Consider the following 23,338-nt stretch of genomic DNA (forward strand, 5'->3'; position numbering starts at 1 on the left):
GGCACACTCTGGTGGGGGTTTCTGTCCCTCCCTGTAACTGAGCCCCCAAACTCAATTCTGCAGCTGCCCTGCAGACAGGGAGCCTGAAGATGGTCACTGAAGCCAGAGCTCCACAAAAGACAGGTCATGTTTCCTTCCCTCGGAGGCCTCTGTGTCCCAAGAGGCTTCTGCACACAGCCCTGCTTCAAGGGGTTTTAGCAGGAGAGGACGATTCCCTCCTGTTGTGAGGACCGGAGCTCTGAGCATCTTTGAAGAGCTGAATTTACCATTGTGGATGGGGAATCCTGAATCCATGCATTTCTTCAGCAAATATTTAGCAAGCATCTGCCGTGAGTCAGACTCTAGACAGAGTGCAGACAGCAGAAAAGACAAACCGCTCTCATGGGGCCCCAGATGATAAGCGCTAGGGAGAGATGAGGCGGGAGGGTCTGAGAGCGACGGGGGCAGAGTGGTGGCAGGAGTGATGTTTCAGCAGGGACCCTGGTGACCAGTGAAGTGAGTCTTACGAAATTGCTCCAAGGAGGTGACCACCAACTCCAAAGCCTGGAGAAGGGGCTACGCTGGACTGTTTGAGGAACCCCAAGAGGGACCGTGAGCCTAGAGAGCAGGGAACGGGGAGTGCCAGGAGGTGAGGCCGGCGGGGCCAATGGCAGATCCCGGGGCCCAGGGTCATGGAGAGGGCTCTGATTTGCCTTTGGTGTGCGGAAATCCTCGGGGGATCTGGATGGGGCAAATTCAGATTGACAGACAGGGCACAGAGTGGGGTAAGATTGGGGGACACAAGGACAGCCACGGGAGGCTGCACCTCATGGGCCACGAGGGCCGTGACTTGGACCAGGCGCTAGTGGTGCCGACGGTGGGGACTGACTGCCTGAGGCTGATTTTGAAGGCAGAATTGGCGGGATGTGCTGACGGCAAGCGCCTGGGAGACGCGTCCCGGCAGTCCGTGTTGAAGTCGGCCTCGCCCCCTCCCAGTGGGGTCCTGCCCACATACCTGTCAGTGCCCTTTGACTTTGATGTGAGGTCTCCTTCAGGCTCACTTCTCTCTCCTTCACCTCTTCCCTGGCTTCTCTCTCCGGTCCCTGAACGAATGTTTGCCCTCAAAGGCAGTGGCAGGAAATTTAACATGCCATCCTTGCCTTGCTTTTCGCTATGTGTGATAGGAGATGCTCCCGCCTGGAGTAAGCCATCAGGGGACAGATTCTGGCATGAGCTTTCACTCCTAAGACCCTGCGGTGCTCAGCACAGCCTTGTGTGCGTGACAGGGGCTTTGTATATGTCAACGTGCATAACCAACGAGGAGGGCATGTTAGCACGTGTGTCAGATGTACATTAAAGGTCAAACCAGCTCCCCGGGGGTAGGAGGGAAAGGCCCCACAAAAATGGCTGGTCTTCCTTGCCATAAAATAGCCTCTCAGAGGTTTACCTACAAATCAATTCCAAGGAGCTCAAACTAAAATGTTGAAGAATCAGAGAACTAAGTGTATTTGGTGCCTAGCACATGACAGTTACAAAGCCAGTGCCGTGAGCAGACAGGGTTTCGGGCACGAGTGCCTTATCCTGTCCTGATGTGTCTTCTGGGAGCCCTGCGAAGCTTTAGTAACGATTTGCAAACAGCTTGAGTTACAGGCACATTCTCTTCAGTAAGTGAGGGGGAGACTGGTAGTCTCTCCCCTGTTGGGCTTGGAAGATAACTTTTCAAGTTGTAAAGGAAGGATTAAGCTAAATAGGACATCTCCTGGCTTACACAAATACGATTTTTTTACAAGAGAAATGCATAGAAGCATTTTTCATTTTATTTTATTTTAGACACGAGTTTTGCTCTTGCTTCCCAGGCTGGAGTGCAATGGTGTGATCTCGGCTCACTGCAACCTCCGCCTCCCTGGTTCAAATGATTCTCCTGCCTCAGTCTCCCAAGTAGCTGGGATTACAGCCATGTGCCACCATGCCCAGCTAATTTTCTATTTTTAGTAGGGATGGGGTTTCTCGATGTTGGTCAGGCTGGTGGTCTTGAACTCCCAACCTCAGGTGATCCACCTGCCAAGGTGATCCACTTGGCCTCCCAGAGTGCTGGGATTACAGGCATGAGCCACCGTGCCCAGCTGCATTTTTCATTTTAATATGTTATAACCATAACACAATTGCTCAAAACAGGGTTTATTATTTAGAAGAGAAAAATATACCTGAGTAGAGACTATATTTCACACACAAATCTGCTTTTTCCTTTTGGGTCACAAGCTTCCTCTATTTGCAGACTTTCAAGTTCAAGATAAATCATTTGATTGTGGAATTATTTCATCTTTTGAGTTCCTCAAGGAAAAAGAATACTGAACTTTCAGGATATCATGCTAAGTGAAATACGCCAGACAGAGAAAGACAAATACTGCAGGATCTCACTTATATGTGGAATCTTTAAAAAAAAAAAAAAAAAAGTTGAATACATACAGAATAAAGTGCGGGCTCTCAGGGGAGGGCGTGGGGGCAGGAAATGGAGAAGTGTGGGTCAAAAGGTGCAAAGTGGCAGATGTGTAGGATGAAGAAGTCCAGAGACGGAAGGTCCAGCTGCCAGCCAGAGGTGTAATGTCTTATTGAATAGTGAAAATTTGCCGAGAGCAGATTCCGGTTTCTGTTACCATAAAAAAAGCAAAAAAGTAACGATGCGAGACGAAGATATGTTAGTTTGTTTAACGATGGCACTCACTTCACTAAGTACAAATATATCAAAACATCACATTGTACTCCTTAAACATGTACAGTGAAAAGAATATTATTTAAAAATCAGGCCAGGCGTCGTGGCTCACACCTGTAATCCCAGCACTTCAGGAGACCGAGGCGGGTGGATCACCTGAGGTCTGGAGTTTGAGACCAGCCTGGCCGACATGGAGAAACCCCATTTCTACTAAAAATACAAAAATAAGCCAGGCATGGTGGTGGGCACCTGTAGTCCCAGCTACTCAGGAGACTGAGGCAGGAGAATCGCTTGAACCCAGGAGGCAGAGGTTGCAGTGAGCCAGGATCATGCCGCTGCACTCCAACCTGGGTGACAGAGTGAGACTCTGCCTCAAAAAAATAAAAATAAAAATATATAGATAAATAAATATCATAATATGCTCACATTTAATGGTGAAATATTGAGAGCTCGTCCTCTGAGATGGAGAGTTATACAAGAAGGCGCACTAGTACCATGTCTGTTTGACATTTGACTTGGGGTCCAAACCAGTGCAATAAAACCCAAAAAAATAATAAAAGGAACTATTATATGTAGAGCTGCCATGAACATTCGTAGACCAGTCTTTGTGTGGACACACATTTTCATGTATGTTTACCTTTGTAAGGAACCATCCATATGTTCCCGAAAGTGGTCGGACAGTTAGGCCTTCCCACCAACACCGTGTGAGAGCCCCCGTTATTCCCCAGCCGTGTCTAAACCTGGTGTTGTAGTCTTTTCCATTTTAGCTCTTTAGTGGGTGTGTTGTGGAATCATGCTGTGGTTTTAATTTGCATTTCCCTGATGACTAATGATGTTGGCACCTTGTCACGTCTGTGTCTGTATCTTCTTTTTGCAAGTAACTTTTTCGATATTTTGCCCATTCTTAAACTAGAAGCTTGTTTTCTTATTATTGATTATAAGTATCTATAAAATATTCTGTATATTCTAGATACAAGTCCTTTGTCAGGTATACGTATAGTGATACTTTCTCCCAGTCTGTGATTGGCTTTTTAATATTCTTTACAGTGTCTTTCAAAGAGCAGAGGTTTTCAACTTTGGTGAAGTCCAGTTCATCATTTTTTTCTTTTATTGGCTTATTCATTTTATATCCTAAGAAAGCTTTGCAAACTCCAACATAGCAAACATTTTTTTCTAGGTTTTCCTAAGAAGTTTTACAGTTTTAGCTTTCACATTTTGAGTTAATTTTTGTATATAATGTGAGGTAAGGGTTGAGGTTCATTTTTTCCCATACCAATATGCACTTTTCCTAGCATGAATTTTTTTTTTTCCTGAGACAGGGTTCTGTCACCCAGGCTGGAGTGCAGTGATGCAGTCACAGCTCACTGCAGCCTCGACTTCTCGGGCTTAAGCCATCATTACACCTTGGCCTCCTGAGTAGCTGGAACTACAGGCATATGCCACCATACCTTTTTTTTTTTTTTTTTTTTTTTTTTCCTGAGACAGTCTCACTCTGCTGCCCTTCCTGGGCCCAAGTGGTCCTTTCATCTTAGCCTCCCAAAGTGCTGAGATTACAGGCACGAGCCCCTAGTACCATTTATCGAAAGCATTATCCTTTCCCGTGCTGAATTTCATTGACAACCTTGTTGAAACTCAGTTGATGGTAGGCATGAATCTTTTTGCACTACCCAATGACACACTATGACATACTATGGCAACCTGATTTGTAAATGTTTATGAAAAAACAAAGGACAAAATCAGAGGGTTTAACACTATAGTAATTAAAACCATGTAGAATGGGCACAGAAATGGATAAATCAAATGAGAGAGCATAACAGTTAGAAAAAACTAATCCATATACAGTCGCTTGATTTACAATAAGCCTCCTGCTGCAGTTCACTGGGCAAAGGATGGCTGTTTCAATGCGGAAGTAGATGAAAGTTTACCCCGACCTCACACCATACACAGAATGAATTCAAATAGATCACAGAGCTAAATACAAACAGCAAAAGCAGCACAACTTCTATAACAAAGCATGGATTAGCTTCATCAGTGTTGGAGTAACAGCAATCTCTTGAACAGGATGTAGAAAACTCTAACCAGAGTTCCTACAAGTTGATAAGAAAAAGCAAACAACCTAGTGAAAAAAAAAGAGCACAAAATTTGAACAGGAACTTCCCCAGAGAGGATATTCAAACAGGCAATAAGCCTGTGAAATGGTGCTCAGTATCATTATCCCTCAGGGAAATGCAAAAGGGAACCAACCACAGGTAGGTACCACTACACACCACCACCCCCTAGAGGGGCTAAAATTAGGGACTGATAGTATTAAGTGTGAATGAGGATGTAGAAATTTTTACAACTGCTTGGCAGTTTCTAATGGAGTTTCACATACTCTGTGGTCCAACAAACCCATTTCTAGATGCACAGGTGCACACCTAACAGAAATGCATGTGCAGTACACTCAAAGACACATGCAAGAACGTCCTCAGCAGCATTAGTTATAACAGCAAAACAACTGAAAACCTCCCAAATGCACATCAGCAGAAATATGGGTGAATTAATTATGGTATATTTATTTTATTTTATTTTATTTTATTTATTATTTATTTCTTTTTGAGCTGGAGTCCTGCTGTGTCCCAGGCTGGAGTGCAGTGGTACAATTTCCACTCACTGTAACCTACACCTCCCAGGTTCAAGTGATTCTCCTGCCTCAGCCTCTTGAGTAGCTGGGATTACAGGTGCCCACCAGCATGCCCAGCTAACTTTTGTATTTTTTAGTAGAGACGGGTTTCACCATGTTGGCCAGGCTGGTCTCGATCTCCTGACCTCAGGTGATCCACTCACCTTGGCCTTTAAAAGTGCTGGGATTACAGGCATGAGCCACTGCACCTGGCCAGTATATTTATTAATCAAATACTACACAGCAATAACAGTGAACTAACTGTGGCTACAAGCCGTAATGTAGATAAAGTTTACAGACATAATTTGAGGCAAAAGAAACCAGATGTGATAGAGAATATGCTATATGGTTCTATTTATGAGGCTCAACAACAGGCACAATTCATATACAAGCCATATAGCAGTTTCCTTCATGCGGGAGGGAGGAGATAACTGGAGGAGGCTGGGCAGGAGGCAGGGGTGCGTCTGAGATTCTGAGAATGTTCCAGAGCAGGCTTTCTCCACCTCGGCACTACTGACATTTTGTTGGGGAGGCCCTCCTGGCACTGTGGCATTCCCGGCCTCTACCCACTAGTGCCAGTATCACAATGTCTACCCCACCCCCACCGCCCCCACCCACAGTATGACAAACAAAAATGTCTCCAGATATTGCCAGATGCCCCCTTGGGTGGAGGACGTACAAAGTTCCCCTGGTTGTACTGTTTTATTTTGGGTCCTGGGGGAATTACGGGTGTGGGCTCCTTTATGGAAATTCCTTGATCTGTACATATATGATTCATCAGCTTTTCTGTACACATATTAAGCTTTTAAAGTTTTTAAAATAAGAAAACAAGTCAACGAATGACTGAAAGAACCAGCAAGTTTTCCAGCAATCCCAGAGAGAGTAGATCGAGTGGGGTTTAATGTCTTGTTCGCAGACAAGGAGACTGGGACCCAGGGTGGCTCAGGGCAGGTGGCCGGCAGGGTCCAGGAGAGAGCTCACTCCCTGACTCCTACTCCCGCTTCTTTCCCCCTGCTCTCAGGCATTCTTGCTCCCAAACACTGACCAAGTCCCTATTGAGGTTGATCCCATGCAGGGGCTCGGTTGGACCTTTAGACTCATGGTGGAAACAGTTCGTGTTGTGGGACACTGCACCCAGAACCCTGCAAACAGAATTCTGAAAACCAGTATCTCATGCAAACAGGATATCAGCTTTTGTCAGAAAGATCAAAAAGGGCCTGAGGTTTTTCTTTGCAGCCTCAGCCTTGCCTCTCCCCCTCTCGCTTTATCTCCTCGTTTCTGTGTGCAGGCGAGCTTCTTGGCCTGCGGGCAAGAAGAGATGGCAGCAGGGGAGACGCAGCTCTACGCCAAGGTCTCCAACAAGCTCAAGGGCCGCAGCACCCCCTTGCTCCTGGAGCCCCTCCTGGCCATGGGCTTCCCGGTGCACACCTCGTGAGTACCACCCAGAGACCCTGGGCCCAGCCAACGGGGCTGGAGCCAGACCCTGCCGCAGCCCCTGCCACGGAGCTGCAGGGGTGCAGGGCACGGCCTCCTGTCAAAGCCGTGCACCTTGTGGGGTGACACCCTGGCTCTTCAGAAGGCTCTCTTCTGCTTTTCGTAAAGGACATGATCTTGACCAAGCTTGTCCAAGCCACGTGTGGCCCAGGACGGCTTTGAATGCTGTCCAACACAAATTGGTAAACTTTCTTAAAACATTATGAGATTCGTGTTTGTTTGTTTGTTTGTTTGTTTTTTAGCTCATTAGCTATCATTAGTGTCAGCGTGTTTTGTGTCTGGCCCAAGACAATACTTCTTCCAGTGGGGGCCAGGGAGGCAAAGATTGGAACCCCCTGATATTCTTGACCTTTGAATCACTAGCTCTGCTGGCTGATGCCAGGGGGATCCTGAAATTGTGAAAATCAGAAGCCATGTATTACTCCAGGTGCCTCATTTTGGGGGCTTGGGGGAACTCGGGGCCTGGTTGTAATCTCTGTGTGTAGCTCAGCGCCTCTGAAGGTGGCATTTCAAGGTGTTCACACTCTAGCGTGGAAGACCCCAAAGCTCGCTGAGTGTCTAACACTGGGACCAACTGTCAGCAGGACTGTGCTGCCACACTGCCCGGGGAGAGCCACTTGTCCTCAGGGAGAATCCCTCGAGTGTCCGATAACGAAACAAAGGGGTCGGAAACTGCAGACGCAGTGGGAGCGCCCCTGTGGGAAGGGTCTGTGTGTGGGAGAGTTTAGCCTTCGGAGTCGCCGTTCTCGGAGAGGGAGGAGATGCGACCAACGCTGGGTTTTGCAGGTTTTGTGGCAAACCAGCGCCTTCGATCGGGCCCATTCATTTTTCACGTGGAAAAATGAATCCGAAACACACTTGAGGTGACTTTGGGTTGGAGAAGGAGCTAAATTTTCCTTCCACACTGTCACAAAAGCTTGGCCAAATTGGGTAAAGCAACTTTGAAGCTAGATAAACCCCTTTCTTCTCCCCAAATCAGGGCTTGGTTGTCACCATTATGTTCAAGCTGATCCAGGGCCTTTGAATGGGGAATGCGGTCAGGCGTGGGGAGTGCAGCCACCGAGCACCATCCAGGCAGCGGGTACAAGGCAGGTTTCATCCTCTACTCGCCACCCAGTGCAGGCAGGACCCTGGGCCCAGAGAGTGCGTTAGTGGTGGGGTGGGGCTTGAACCAGCCCTCTGTGCCTTTGAAGGAGTCCATGTTGTATTTTGCTGTTGAACGTGTAGCATGGACTCCTGCTCAAAATTCCTTCTGGTTTAAACATTAAACACATGTTAGGGGAAGAGAAGCGTGTGAATTTCCTCACACCAGAGCAGCTCAGAGTAAGGCCCTGCCCCGAGGCCACCCTGTTCAACCTCTCCAGGTGGCCACAGCCCCATCGGCACCCACTCAAATAGCAGCATCAGGCAGCACATGGTGGGTGCCTCATGGACACCCGCTGTTTCCAGTCAGCAGTCCTGATAAATTGCCTTAGCTACATTCCGTTGTTTCATTTGGTCCAGTTCAGCCAAATTCAATGTGATGTACATACGACCTGGTTACCATAATGAGTAGGACACAGCCCTGCATTCAGGGAGCTCTTGGTCTAGCAGGGGAGAGCCGTGGGAGCAAGGGACTGTGAGAGCCGTGACGAGTGCCTGCCCAGTGCTCTGGGAAATGCTGTTTCCCAGCATGGGAGACATGTGGGAGCTGAGCCTGAGGATCAGGCCATTTCACTAAGGGATGTTGGGGCGAAGGAAGCGTTTGTCAGGGAAGCATGTGTCCGAGCGGGTACACACTCCACTGCAGCTGCCTCCAGGATCCACAAGATGGGTCCATTTGCTCTGGGTAGCGGGGAGAGGCAGGCCAGAGAGAGGGATTGCAGGAGCGGGCAGAGGTCAGGTCCTCAGCACCAAGACCCGTGCCAAGGGCCAGAGCGGGTAGCCAGGGAAGGAAAGTGAGGGGGAGATGTGAGCTGGTCAGCACTGTCCAAAGCCATGATGGTGGCACTCAGGAGACAGGCGCCTCTGGGCACATGCCCACTGGAAGTTCAGCGTCAGGCCCTCTTCAGAGCACACCCCGAAGATCTGGGAGTGCAAGGCTACCCCTGCCTCTCTGACCCTTTTCCCAAGACTAGGCGATGTGACTCTGTGCCTGTGTCTGCTCTTCTGCAGGCTGAAAGCGCTGGCAGCCACAGGCAGGAAGACGGCGGAAGAGGCCTTGGCCTGGTGAGTGCGACTGCTCCTGTAGACCCGGGGGCATCTAGGCTGAACATCTTGTGTTTGAGGGCCCCCTCCCGTCAGGGCGGACACCAGGAAAGGCCCGGTGCCTCTGGGTGGGATGGGGCCACTGCGGAAGTGAACTAAAGAAACCTCCCTGCTACTCACAGGGCACCGGGAGGGGGCAAGGCTCCACCTTAAAAATAAAATAACTATCTGAATCAAAAGAAACGTAGTAGCTATCTAAATTTTGTCTAGTTTTTGGTTTGGGTTTTTATATGTGATTTGAAGCTTGAAGTAAAACACAAATGTGAGTTTCTTCCACAAAATATTTCCACACCATCCAAGAGACGCTGGGGCCACAGACGATCTGAAGACCAGGTACTGGGTCTTGCTGTGAGCTTTCTTTCATCTTTTCCACCTGTGAGTTTGGAATGAGACTCAGGTGGGTCTGAGGACAGGATGGACACTGGCCAGGTCTGTCCCACATGCAGCTGCACTGCAGGTGCCTCTGCCAATAGGATGGCACGGGGATTAATTTATGTCATGAGCATATATTGTGTGTTGTGTGCGCCCTGTAATTCTGCATTGCTGTCATTGCTGTTGTGTGTCCTCGAAGGGGAGAAACCTTTTCGTTGTGGCGGTGGGTGAAGCCGGTTGCTCTCTGTTGCAGGCTGCATGGTCATTGCAATGACCCTTCCCTAGACGACCCCATCCCCCAGGAGTATGCCCTTTTCCTCTGCCCAACGGGGCCCCTGCTGGAAAAACTTCAAGAGTTCTGGAGAGAGAGCAAGCGCCAGTGTTCAAAGAACAGAGCTCATGAGGTCTTCCCACACGTGACACTCTGTGACTTCTTCACGGTGAGTCAACCCAGTGTGCCTTCAATGCTCTTCATCGCTGCAGCTGGAGGCATTTTTCTGTGATAACTAGGCCATGATGGGACACAGGTGACTCATTTAAGTAGGATTGTCCAGAATTGCCTCATTACCTGGTGTCTTTATGTGAGCTGTGCTTTATTTTCCTCTTTGCTTTCATCTGGTCAACTCCTATTCATCCCTCAGAACACAGCTCATCTATCCCCTCCCTTTTCTGGGTCTTCTCCAGCTCCCCAGGCAAAAGGAGTTGCTGCCCATTTCTTGTTCACGTGTCTAGTGGCACCTGCGTATTATACGGGCCATGTGTCTGGTCCAGCACTGCATCCCTCACGAGACTGAGTCCCTCAAGGGAGGGCAGATGCTTCACTCATCTTTGCACCCCAGAAACTAGCACCGTCCCTAAAACAGAGTTGGTGCTTCCAAAATGCGTGATAAGTCAACTCAAGAACAGGTGATGGTTGGCTACTCCCAGATACAGAACTTTCCCTGTCTCAGGAACCAGCCCTCCAATTCAGAAAAAATGGCCCAGCGGGTAGCTCCACGGGGACACAAGATGACCCAGGGGACAGCTCCACAGGGCACTGGGAAGGTGAGAAGGATGCAGGGGCTGCTCAAGAGGAAAGAAGGAGAAGGTGGGGACAGACAGCCACGGCCTCCTCAGCTCCACCAGAGGGCCCCGGGAAGGGCACACCCACTTCCGCTACCCTGGCCTGACCCCAACTCTGTTGTTGGCAAACTGATTGGTTCCACCCATTTCAAGGGATTCCATCAGGGCCCAAGGAACCCTCCATTCCAACACCAGCCTCCTCCGTGCTGGATGGAAAGGGGGAATGCAAATCTCTGCAGGGAAAAGATTTCTGGAAGATGTCCCAGGAGAAGCAGCACCCTCCAAAGCCTCCAACCACCACCCTGGATTTCCTGAGACTTTCAGGGATTCCCAGAACACAGGACTAAGCCTGGGAAAGCCCCAGGCAAACCGAGAGACTTTTCACCCTACATAGACACCGACGGCATCTGTGACAAGTAGACTTCCTTCTGACTCACCCTCTGAAGCAAACGGGAGAAGGCAAGGCAGCCCATGCCATGTGACACAGCTCAGAAATCAGAGTAGGCCTTGGCCCCCAGCTCCTTCCCCAACCCACTGAGGCACAAGCACACACACGCACACACACACAGAGACAGAGACACACACATAGCTCACACACATAGACACACACACATATACATGCACATAGACATACATAGATACAGACACACAGACACACACAGATAGACACAGAGGCATATACATGGCGCACACAGATATAACATATACATGCATACAGACACACACACATGGACACACAAACATACAGATATAAATGCATACATGCATGCAAACATACACAGACACACAGACACACATACATGCACATAGATACACACAGATGCACATAGAGAGACACAGATACACACACACGGAGACACACATAGATACACACATGCACAAACACAGACACACACATCCATGCACAGACATAGATATATGCACACACACAGACACATATATAAGCACCACATGCACATATATGCACACAGATAAACATGCATACATACATACACACATATACACAGACACACACAGACACATATAGACATACACAGACACACACACACACATATAGACATACACAGACAAACATAGACACACACAGACACACATAGACACACATATAGACGTGCAGACACACACACACACACCCCCCTCCCTCTGTTGTTAGCTCCTCCCAGTCCCCTACCCCAGGTCTGGCCCGGCCGTGGTTAGCAGAGCTCCCTCATAGGCAGAAGAGCGTATCAGAGACTCGCTGTGTACCTTCCATGCCGTAAAATTGATCACGGCTATGTTTATAACATGACTATTCTTGAAAATCATGTATCTGAGTCCAAGAAACACAATGTGAGACGGACTCCAGAATGGACATGTGTTCACTGTGTGGTTTTGTGCTGAGTTCCATTGAGGGCTGCAGAGAAAACAGACAGGAGGAATGTCAGGCAGGCCTGTCCATGGGGCGCTGGAAACTGCATTCAGCAATAGAATCTGGCCTCATGCTTGGGCATGTCAAAAGCACTATGGGAAATTCCGAGGTGAGCCTGGTGCTGGGAAGAGAAGGGTCAGACCATCTCCCACCAGGAGGGCGTGGTGTCTTGGTTTCCCCTGTGGTCCCACATGGCCAGTGGCCCTGGAAAGGTCTTCAAGCCCAGGAAGTGGCCTGGCCAGGGCAGTGGGCAACACCAGGCCCAGATGCCAGGAAACACTGCGTCTGGCTGGAGGCGAGGGTGGGAGCCCCATGGGCAAGGCTGTCAGGCCAGCACCTGTCGGGCTCAGTGGGCAGCCTGAGCCCTGGTGAGGGATTCTCCAGGTGACAGAGAACCTGCAGCTTCAGGAGCGGGAGCCGCATAAAAAAGAGGGTCCCACAGCCACACAGGGGGTATCAGGGAGGCCGGGCCAGGGGCTGTGCAGGCTCAGATCCTCCAGGGAGCAGACTCCAAGGCAGCATTCCAAGTGCAGGAAACACACAGTGGAGAGACTGCTGGTGAAGGCAAAAGAGGACAAGGAGAGGGTTGGAGGTGGGGCAGAGCCTTGGTGCCTTGGAGGAGTCCCCTGTGGAACCTGGCTCAGCGCTCAGTTGTAGATGAGAGGGTGGTCCTGCAGCTCTCTCCAAGACTCCAGGGCTGCCCAGGCACTGCTCAGAACCTGCTCAGTCCCCCTCCACTGTGGAGCCCCACTCCACTGCTGAGCCCCACTCCACTGCTGAGTCCCCATCCACAGCTGAGTCCCCATCCACAGCTGAGACCCCCCTCCACTGCTGAGTCCCCCTCCACTGCTCAGTCCCCCTCCACTGTGGAGCCCCACTCCACTGCTGAGCCCCACTCCACTGCTGAGTCCCCATCCACAGCTGAGTCCCCATCCACAGCTGAGTCCCCCCTCCACTGCTGAGTCCCCCTCCACTGCTCAGTCCCCCTCCACTGCTGAGTCCCCCTCCACTGCTCGGTCCCCCTCCACTGCTCGGTCCCCCTCCACTGCTAGGTCCCCCTCCACTGCTCGGTCCCCCTCCACTGCTCAGTCCTCCTCCACTGCTGAGTCCCCCCTCCACTGCTGAGTCCCCCTCCACTGCTCAGTCCTCCTCCACTGCTGAGCCCCCCTCCACTGCTGAGTCCCCCTCCACTGCTCAGTCCCCCTCCACTGCTGAGTCCCCCTCCACTGCTCAGTCCCCCTCCACTGCTGAGTCCCCCTCCACTGCTGAGTCCCCCTCCACTGCTGAGTCCCCCTCCACTGCTGAGTCCCCCTCCACTGCTGAGTCCCCCTCCACTGCTGAGTCCCCCTCCACTGCTGAGCCCCCCTCCACTGCTGAGTCCCCCTCCACTGCTCAGTCCCCCTCCACTGCTGAGTCCCCCTCCACTGCTCAGTCCCCCTCCACTGCTGAGTCCCCCTCCACTGCTGAGTCCCCCTCCACTGCTAGGTCCCCCTCCACTGCTGAGTCCCCCTCCACTGCTGAGTCCCCCTCCACTGCTGAGTCCCCCTCCACTGCTCAGTCCTCCGCCACTGCTGAGTCCCCCCTCCACTGCTGAGTCCCCCTCCACTGCTGAGTCCCCCTCCACTGCTCAGTCCCCCTCCACTGCTGAGTCCCCCTCCACTGCTGAGTCCCCCTCCACTGCTGAGTCCCCCTCCACTGCTCAGTCCCCCTCCACTGCTGAGTCCCCCTCCACTGCTGAGTCCCCCTCCACTGCTGAGTCCCCCTCCACTGCTCAGTCCCCCTCCACTGCTGAGTCCCCTTCCACTGCTGAGTCCCCCTCCACTGCTGAGTCCCCCTCCACTGCTGAGTCCCCCTCCACTGCTGAGTCTCCCTCCACTGCTCAGTCCCCCTCCACTGCTGAGTCCCCCTCCACTGCTGAGTCCCCTTCCACTGCTGAGTCCTCCTCCACTGCTGAGTCCCCCTCCACTGCTGAGTCCCCCTCCACTGCTGAGTCCCCCTCCACTGCTGAGTCCCCTTCCACTGCTGAGTCCCCCTCCACTGCTGAGTCCCCCCTCCACTGCTGAGTCTCCCTCCACTGCTGAGTCCCCCTCCACTGCTGAGTCCCCCCTCCACTGCTGAGTCCCCCTCCACTGCTGGGTCCCCTTCCACTGCTCGGTCCCCCTCCACTGCTGAGTCCCCCTCCACTGCTGAGTCCCCTTCCACTGCTCAGTCCCCCTCCACTGCTGAGTCCCCCTCCACTGCTCAGTCCCCCTTCACTGCTCAGTCCCCCTTCACTGCTCAGTCCCCCTCCACTGCTGAGTCCTCCTCCACTGCTGAGTCCCCCCTCCACTGCTCAGTCCTCCTCCACTGCTCAGTCCCCCCTCCACTGCAGGTTCTGAGCAGTGCCTGGGCAGCCTTGGAGTCTGCTGGAAACTTCCAGAAGCCAAATCGTGCAAACCTGAGCAATGCCATGGGACTGAGGAAAGGGCTCAGCAGGTGATGAACACACGCCATGGAGGAAGGGGATGCAGCTCAAGGACCGGGGGATTTCCAACCTGGGCACTCAGAGGAGACCCCATCCCACAAAGAAATTGACCTGAAATATATGAAAAACTGAGGTCCAAGTATAGAACAAATCCATGACCTCAGACACACAGGGACGAGATAAACTGTTACAGCATTTTGAACAGAAAAGAGTCTCACTTTAATTGCTGCCGATTGTTATTAAATTAATAGATGACTTCTGATGAGAGGTGAGGAAACGCGGGCTCTGTCTCTCTCCCCTTAGTGTGAAGACCAGAAGGTGGAGTGCCTGTACGAGGCGCTGAAGAGAGCTGGAGACAGACTCCTGGGCTCCTTCCCCACGGCCGTGCCCCTGGCTCTCCACTCCTCCATCAGCTACCTCGGCTTCTTCGTCAACGGCAGCCCCGCAGACGTCATCCGGGAATTCGCCATGACCTTTGCCACAGAAGCATCTCTCTTAGCAGGTGAGCAGCCCTGGCCAGTTGCAAACACAGGACCAGGTTCTCAGTGAGTGAGCCCTTCGTGGCAGGGACCAGCTCCCAGCACACAGATGCAGTGAGTCGCTTCCAGGGGAGCAGAGTCCACAGCAATGGTGGGATGGCTGGTGGGCTTTCTCCTGGGCTCAGTGGATGCACCCATCCTCACCAAGGCACTTCCGTGTCCACTTCTGGATTTTCAGTCAGGTGTCTGGACATGGTCTTAACCTGAGGCTGAAGAATTTCACTAGAGCCTCCTTCGTGAGCCACTGCAGCCTTCAAAAATGCAGACCGATAGAAAGCTTCATATAAATATGTAGGCAGATAGAAAGCTTCATATAAAAATGCAGGCTGATAGAAAGCTTCAACCGTGACAGGGTTGGAGGCCGGTGCACACGGGGAGTCAGGGCCTCCCGCCCTCGGCCTCGAGCGGGAGACACACAAGTCCTATGTGACCTATTTCTGTATTTTCAGAAGGAGCTTAGTGCCCTCTCCTTGGCCTCTCCAGGGAAAGATTATTTAGACTCATGTTGAGAATCGTCAAAATTCCCTTCTCTCCAAACACCAGCCCTGCTCTGGAGCCCAAGGCTGGGGTTTGGTAGAAAGGATTCTGGACTTGGCATCAGGAGATGTGGATTTTTTCTGTGTCCCTGATGAGTGGTGTGACCTTAATCAAGTCAGGTCCACTCGCTCTGTCTCTTTTCTTTCTCTACAAAACGATGAGGGCTCTCACTCTTCAAGGACAATGTTGCCTGAGTCTGCGGCGCACCCGCCCCAGTTCCCAGGACACAGAAGGTGCTCGGCATTGTCGTGATTTACCAGTTCCAAAATCTGACAAGGCCACAGTGCCTTGGTGGGAGGGGTCCCTCCTTTCTCTCCCCGGGAATGTATCTGTCTCTGTCCTCCGACATGTGTGAAACACAGATCTTGGCCCATAAATCTAACCCTGAATCCCGGGCTTCCATTTGGATGCCAGCTTGTGAGTCTGGAGACCGAATCTGCTGGATAATTAGAAAGTAACCCCTGGTCTTTATGGAATGAGTCTCCTTTGTCAAATGATGGCTCTTTCATACCCCAGGCTTCCCTAGTGAACATGGCGACATCTTAAAAACAGGAAGACTGAGGCTGTGAAGGGTAAAGTGCCTGCCCAAGGTCACTGTGGTGTGTGGAGTGGTGTCCCCTAAAAATGTATGTCCACCAAGAACCTCAGACCTCACTTGGAAATAGGACCTTTGCGGATGCAATTGGTTAGGAGGAGGTCACACTGGATTAGGGTGGGTCCCCATGAGTGGAGAGGCCGCACAGAGACACAGAGAAGCCATATGCCAACTGAGGCAGAGACGGGAGTGCTGTGGCCACAAGCCAAGGGATGCCTGAGGCCACGAGAACTGGAAGACGCGAGGAAGGACCCTTCCAGGGAGCTTTCAGGGAGAGTGCAGCTCTGCCAGCACCTTGATTTTGAACCTCTGGTCTCCAGAAACAGGAGAGAAGAAAAGTCTGTTGTTGGAAACCGATCCAGTGCCCTAACCAGTCTGGTGGAGCTGGGACCTGAGCCCAGCTCTGTCCTGCTCCATACCACCTGGGTTCATGCTGAGAGGCCCCATTTCCTGTGGGAGCCAGCAATGACCTCACATCCACGCCCTGACCCTGAGCAGGCTCTGTCCTGCCCTTCTCTGCCCCATGACCTCAGCCTGACGCCGAGCGGGTAGAGGGGCCCCTCCCAGTGACAAGTGACCAGTCACTGCTCTGAAGTGGCCAAGCTCCCTCTAGGGCAAGCGCACGAGGCACCCTGCCCGCACTGGCCCTCCCCAGTGAAACGTCCCCATAGGCACAGGTCTGCAGAGAGAAGGGAACACAAGGGCCCATTCACAATCAGTCTGACTCACTCTGACGTCAGCCACCAGCAGTGGGTCTTTCCCAGGCCATACTCACTCACATGGCAAGGCCGTCCTCCCCAACTGCTAAAAAATAGTCAGAAAAGGAATTTCCCCACCACCCACACACTCCTGCCGCTCTGGGCTGCACAGCCTCAGCACCTGGGCCGGCCAGAGACAGTGGGAGCTTCCCGTTTGCCTCTAAAGGCTCACTTCTCACGTGGGAGACAGCAGTGGGCTCCAACTTCGGGGCTCCGAGGAAAGGCTTGCATTACCCTCGACATGTTTAGGGGTGAGCAGATCCTGTCTGTAAGTGCCTTGCCGTGGAGCGGGGGCAGGTGACCTCTGCACTGACACAGCGTCTCTAGCAGGAAATTTTCAGAGGCCGATTTCCCACAACAGCCCTGGCAAGCAGCCACTGCCATCCTCCAGCAAATGCTACTGAAACAGAAATTGGGCCAGGCCCAGAGGCTCGGTCAAGGTCACCTTGCAAAAGGGGGGCACAGTGTGCCCTAAAACTAGGTCTGTCCACCCCAAAGTCTGTGCTGTTCCCATCAAGACACCGACTGCCTCCCTAGGACATAAAATACTTTGTGGCCCAACTGAAATCAGATCCCGGCTGCTTCGGTGATGCCAGCTGCTCTGCTCACTGGCCTGAGAGCCCCCTTGCAAGACCAGGGAGGGCCAGGGCCACTGGGGCAGAGGACGCCCAAAAAGACCGGAGATTCAGCCACTCCCAGGACCTCCTCCTTCACCAAAACCAGGTGAACCCTAAGACATTGCGTGTTTTATAGTTTTGTTGCCTAAAGAGTTTTCTTGAAACTCTACAATTAAACAACAAGCCAGTGAACTGGAGCTCGGGCCTATAAGTCCAGGCCCCTGGGTAATGTGCACACCCCGGGGAATGGAGCAGCTGTTTACTCTGTGCATCTGAATCGTGCATTTGCGTAGCTGGCCTGCAAACCAATAGGTCCCCAAGACCCTGAACCCACATCTCTATGTCCTCCTCTTCCCTGCTTCCTGGAAAAATATGCAGGTATCAGCCATCTCCTTTATGGTGTGAGTTCTCAGTGGGCCGAGTCCTTGCCTTGTTGAGGGCACGGAGGTGGAAGGAAGAAGGCGTTTAGGTAACGGTGCCCTGGCACCCTCTGTGTTTCCCTGATTTCACAGACTGTACCGTGAAGCCATGCACCAAGCAGCTGCATCTGACCTTGGCCCACAAGTTCTACCCCCACCACCAGAGGACGCTGGAGCAGCTGGCCAGAGCCATCCCCCTGGGCCACGGCTGCCAGTGGACAGCAGCCCTCTACTCCAGAGACATGCGCTTCGTGCACTACCAGGTGAGAGAGCCGGTGGGGGCTCCTACGAAGCGGATGAATGCTCGGCCACCCACCTGACAGCACGTACCCCTGGAGCCCTCCAAGGGAGACATTTCAGTAGCAAGGAAAATTTCTATTGCTTCTCTAAAACCATTCTCTCTTTTGTGCAATTTGCAACTAGCATTCTTTTATATGTGAGTCAGAGATGCACAGAAATTTTAACACAAAATAGAAGCATTTCCAGTATTAGAAAAGGAGGCCGGGCATGGTGGCTCACGCCTGTAATCCCAGCACTTTGGGAGGCCAAGGCAGGTGGATCACTTGAGGTCAGGTGTTCAAGATCAGCCTGGGCAACATGGTGAAACCCCGTCTCTACTAAAAATACAAAAAATTAGCCAAGCATGGTGGCACACACCTGTAATTCCAGCTACTTGGGGTATCACCTGAACCTGGGAGGTGGAGGTTGCAGTGAACCAAGATTGCACCACTGCACTCCAGCCTGGGCAACAGAGTGAGACTGGCAAGAAAGAAAGAAAAAGAAAGAGAGAAAGAGACAGAGAGAAGGAGGGAGGGAGGGAGAGAGAAGGAAGAAAGAGAGAGAGAGAAAGAGAGAGAGAGGGAAAGGGAAGGGAAGAAAGAAACAGAAAGAGACTGTTGTAAATACATGTTTTGCTTATTCTTATTTTTTTTTAATTTAAGGATTATGCTAATCTCTGTATCATTCTCATTTTAGTTGTATGTGCTGCCAAAGTGAGCACGATTCACTTTAAATAATGATTTGAATGAAACCTCATTCTGAGACTTCCTCCCCATGAAATGAAGTGTGCAGTGCTTCTTTCAGATCCAGAGAGCAAGTGTGAATGAGTCCACCATGTTCTGTGTCATACAAGAAGGTGTCAATAACCTCACACCGAGGAAGGCGGATGTGAAGGTCGGCTTGTGCCTTCAGATCTTTTGTAGACGAAAAAGTACCCAGGTGGATGGATGATGGATAGATCCCAAAATGTTTGCCTTTTTTTCTTTTCTTTTTTTTTTTTTGAGACAGTCTGGGTCTGCCTCAGCTTCCCGAGTAGCTGAGACTACAGGCGTGTGCCACCACACCCAGCTAATGTTTGTATTTTTAGTAGAGAAAGGGTTTCACTATGTTGGCCAGGCTGGTCTTGAACTCCTGACCTTGTGATCTGCCTTGCCTCAGCCTCCCAAAGTGTTGGGATTACAGGCGTGAGCCACCATGCCCAGCCCCAGAATGTATTTCTAAATCTATCCAAAGAATTCTATGCTGCATTTCATTATATTCTGTGCTATGTACCACTAGACAAAGCTTTGGACAGCGTCTTGGAGACACAGCACTCATTGGAGGAGGCAGAGAGCAGGAGGTAGCAGGTGACAGGCCTCCCACTGCTGCCACTTTCCAATGTCAATCTTTGTTTGAGACATGAAACCCCTTCCTCTTTTCTAGACCCTGAGAGCCCTCTTCCAGTACCAACCCCAGAATGCGGACGAGCTGATGCTAAGTCCTGGCGACTACATCTTTGTGGACCCCACGCAGCAGGACGAAGCCAGCGAGGGCTGGGTGATTGGGATCTCACAGCGGACGGGCTGCCGGGGCTTCCTGCCGGAGAACTACACGGATCGAGCCAGCGAGTCTGACACCTGGGTTAAGCACAGGTGAGTTCTGCCTCCAGCTGCAGCCCCATCCTCTGTCTCTGTTACTATGTGAGAGTGCCCACCTGCAAACACTGCTTCTAAACCATTCCACCATTAGTAAGATGCATTCTCTACGCTGGCAAAATTATTCCCTCAGGTACACAGTAAACGTCTTAGTTCACGTGTGGTTTTCTGACGATAACATTCAAAAAAGAATGAATTACTCTGCCTTAGAGTAATTTGAGACAGTAATCCCAAAATTATTGCAAAATACTACTTCCTCATCACAAACATAATAAATTACACGCAGAGGTCCTGAGCTTGGGTTTATTCATTCTTCTGTCCCGAGTATAAACTCTAAAGTCCTAGGGTGTATCGTTAGTTTTCTATGGCTGTATAATAAATTACCACAAAATTAACGGCTAAAACAACGTGCACTTATTATCTTATTGTATTCATGGGTTGAGAGTCAGAGTCAGCTTAACTGGGTCCTCAGCTCGGCGTCTCAAGGCTATAATCAAGGTGCCTGCCAGGGCTGGGATCCCAGCTGAGGCTTCTTGCCCTCGCCTGAGCATACGCACTTGGTGGAAGTGATTTCTTTGAATCTGTAGGACTCCTGGTGACTCACTTCTTCATCAGCTGGAGAATCCCTTAATTTTAGCCTTTTAGCATCATCTGGTGAGGCTAAGATTTTCAGAATCATCAGGCGCTGGTCCTTTTTTGTTTAATGTTCTTCCCTCAGTTTATCTCTTTCCTCTCCTGCTGCACTATAAGCAACGTGAAGAAACCAGGTGATACGCTTAACACTTTGTTTGGAAATATCCTTAGCTATGTAACCAGCATTATCGCTTACAAGTCCTGCTCTACATGGACAATTTCATTAAATTTTCTGGCACACATGGGAAAGATCCTCCTCGCTCCGATTTTCTGAAACACGTTTCGTATTCCTTTCTGAGTCCTCTCTGAAGGATTCACCCTTAGCATCCGCATTTCCACTGGCAGTCTGTTCGTGGTGATTTGGGCTTTCTCTACCACGTTCTGAAAAGTCTCTCAGCCTCTACTCAACTTTGCCAAGTCCCAGAGTTGTTTCCACATTTTAAGTTCAGAAGGTTTCCAACTTACAACGGTTCGACTTAGGATTTCATAATGGTACGAAAGTGATATTCGTTGAGTAGAAACTGTGCTACAAGTGCCCGTATTCAGTGCTTCACTTTCAGTACAATATTTTACGAGTTTTATGAGATACTCAAGAGTTTATCACAAAATAGGCTTTACGTTAGGTGAATCTGCCCTACGATAGGCTACTGTAAGTGTCTGAGCATGTTCAGGGTAAGCGAGGCTAGGCTATGACACTCAGTAGGTTAGGTGCATTAAATGCATCTTCACGGTATGATGGGTTTGTTGGAATATAACCCCATCTGCAGGTGAAGAGCACCCATGTTTTTTACAACAGCTCCCCATTCCTGATACCAAATATAGTAAAAGTGTAACCAGAGAAGCAGAACCAATCACTTGTATACAATATAGAATGCATATAAATATTTGTGCAGTTGTCCCTTGCTATCTGCAAGGCATTGGTTCCAGGACACCCACAGATACCCAAATCCTCAGGCGCTAAAGTCACTGAAATATTTACATGCAAGGTATGCACACCATCCTGTGTCTTTTAAATCATCTCTAGATCACTTATGATATGTAATGTAATGTTAACGCTACACAAATAGTTGTTATACAGTATTGTTTTTTATTTGTATTTTTAAATTATTGTATTGCTATCTTTTTTTTTTTTTTTTTTTTTTTTTGAGAATGGAGTTTTGCTCTTTTGCCCAGGCTGGAATGAAATGGCAAGATCTCGGCTCACTGCAACCTCCGCCTCCCAGGTTCAAGCGATTCTCCTGCCTCAGCCTCCCGAGTAGCTAAGTTTACAGGCATGCACCAGCACACTCGGCTAATTTTGTATTTTTAGTAGAGACAAAGTTTCTCCATGTTGATCAGGCTGGTCTCGAATTCCCAACTTCAGGTGGTCCACCGGCCTCAACCTCTGAAAGTTCTGGGATTATAGGTGTGAGCCACCTCGCCTCGCTGCTGTTTTTTATCGATTAATTTTTTAAAAAATATTTTTGGCCTGCAGTTGGTCAACTCCACATAATACTTTATATTGTATACACATGTATCACATACGGACATACATATATAGAAAGGTATATATGTCTATACACATCTATATGGATTTGGTACAACAAATTGCCTTATGAAGTTACTGGGGCGAGCTAAGCAAGGGTGGGCAGGCAGGAAGGGAGGATCCTACTCAGGCTGAAAGCCCATGGGCAAGCGGAAGCTTGTTGTCCACAGGTGGGCAGCTGGAAGGACCATGCGGGGGATGGGAGAGCAATCACAGACACAGCTGCTATAAGTCTCTGAGCTTGGGGAAAGCCTAAGCTGTTAAAAAAATGCCTTCCCACTGCGTAAGTCAGGCCTGCTCAGACTACTCTTCCTTTTGATTAATTTGAATTCAACTGCTTGGGGGATCTAATCACATTTGCAAAATCTCCTTCTAGCAGCACCTAGACCAGCATTTGATGGGTTAGCTGGGAAGGCTGTGTGTGATGCTTAGGATGACTACTGCCTCCCTTCCATCCTCCAGCTGTCATGAGAATGCCTCTTGTAGCCCACCCTAATCAGTCATGTGCTAAAAAGGAAGTCTAGGGACTGTCATTCAGTCTAGCCAAGTTGCCACGCCGTAGAGCCTCTGCATCGTGTGAAGGTAGCTTTCGTCTAGGGACTGTCGTTCAGTCTAGCCAAGTTGCCACACTGTAAAGCCTCTGCATCATGTGAAGGTAGCTTTCGTGAGCTTTTTCACTCGCTTCTCCCAGGTTCCAGTTGGGAGAGTGGAGAGAGCAGGCAGAGGTCAGAATACACGTGGTGAAAAAAGAGAAAAGCTGCTCAGCCTCATGGGGGTGTGTGCTGGGGTGGAGCTCTTGCAGGTGTCAAGACTGATGGTTGGAACAACTGAATGATGAGAGTAGGAGGAGCAGGGCAGAAAGGCACAGAAAACCCTGTGTTGTGGTTCGGGGCTTCCTGGCCCCTTCAGAGCTGCGTGGCTGGGGAAGAGAGCCTGGAAAACCGCCATCATGGCCATCCCTCTGTCTCCAGGCAGGAGGTCTTAAAACCATTTTACCGTTTCCCTCATTTGTTTACTTCTCTCCCAAAATTCCCCACAGCTTCTCTAGGGTTACCCCCACCACCCTGACAAATAAATACATCATTAAGTTGGACACAGATGAATCAGCGTCTACTCAATCTATAGATTTTCAGATCTGTGCTGGACACTTGCTGTGGACATCTATTTCTAGCATCTATATATCCAGGGAATTCTGTCCTGTACCCTTCCTACTGAGGTTCATACACAAGGCAAAACTATGAAAATTGTGACATTTTATTTGAGTTGTCATTGGAAACTATTTAAAAATTGTCAGAGACTATAAGGATAACTAATAAGACTAGCATTTTGAGTAAATTTAGAAAGAATATATTTTGAAGAGCTAAAATAAATGATTGCTTATTGGTTATTTTTATCCAAACCCTC

General features: G+C 50.3%; 1 protein-coding gene across 5 annotated transcripts in view; it reads left to right on the forward strand.

Moving 5' to 3' along the window:
• The first annotated feature begins 6,626 nt into the window (after positions 1 to 6,626).
• UBASH3A (ubiquitin associated and SH3 domain containing A) overlaps positions 6,627 to 23,338 on the forward strand; it is a 47,281-nt gene continuing 30,569 nt past the window's right edge. For 3 of the 5 annotated variants that reach the window (XM_064380183.1, XM_064380179.1, XM_064380180.1), the window contains exons 1-6: positions 6,627 to 6,782; positions 9,000 to 9,053; positions 9,718 to 9,904; positions 14,702 to 14,900; positions 17,957 to 18,126; positions 19,565 to 19,773. In XM_064380183.1, coding sequence (XP_064236253.1) covers positions 6,670 to 6,782; positions 9,000 to 9,053; positions 9,718 to 9,904; positions 14,702 to 14,900; positions 17,957 to 18,126; positions 19,565 to 19,773 — 932 coding nt within the window. In that variant the 5' untranslated portion in view covers positions 6,627 to 6,669. Of the gene's footprint in view, positions 6,783 to 6,858; positions 7,028 to 8,999; positions 9,054 to 9,717; positions 9,905 to 14,701; positions 14,901 to 17,956; positions 18,127 to 19,564; positions 19,774 to 23,338 lie in introns of those variants that run through there. The other 2 variants (XM_064380182.1, XM_064380181.1) reach the window with 2 other exon arrangements.

The sequence above is a fragment of the Aotus nancymaae genome, unplaced genomic scaffold, assembly GCF_030222135.1.
Source record: "Aotus nancymaae isolate 86718 unplaced genomic scaffold, 86718_ANA_hifiasm-v0.15.2.pri h1tg000022l_1, whole genome shotgun sequence".
Taxonomy (NCBI): Eukaryota; Metazoa; Chordata; class Mammalia; order Primates; family Aotidae; genus Aotus; species Aotus nancymaae.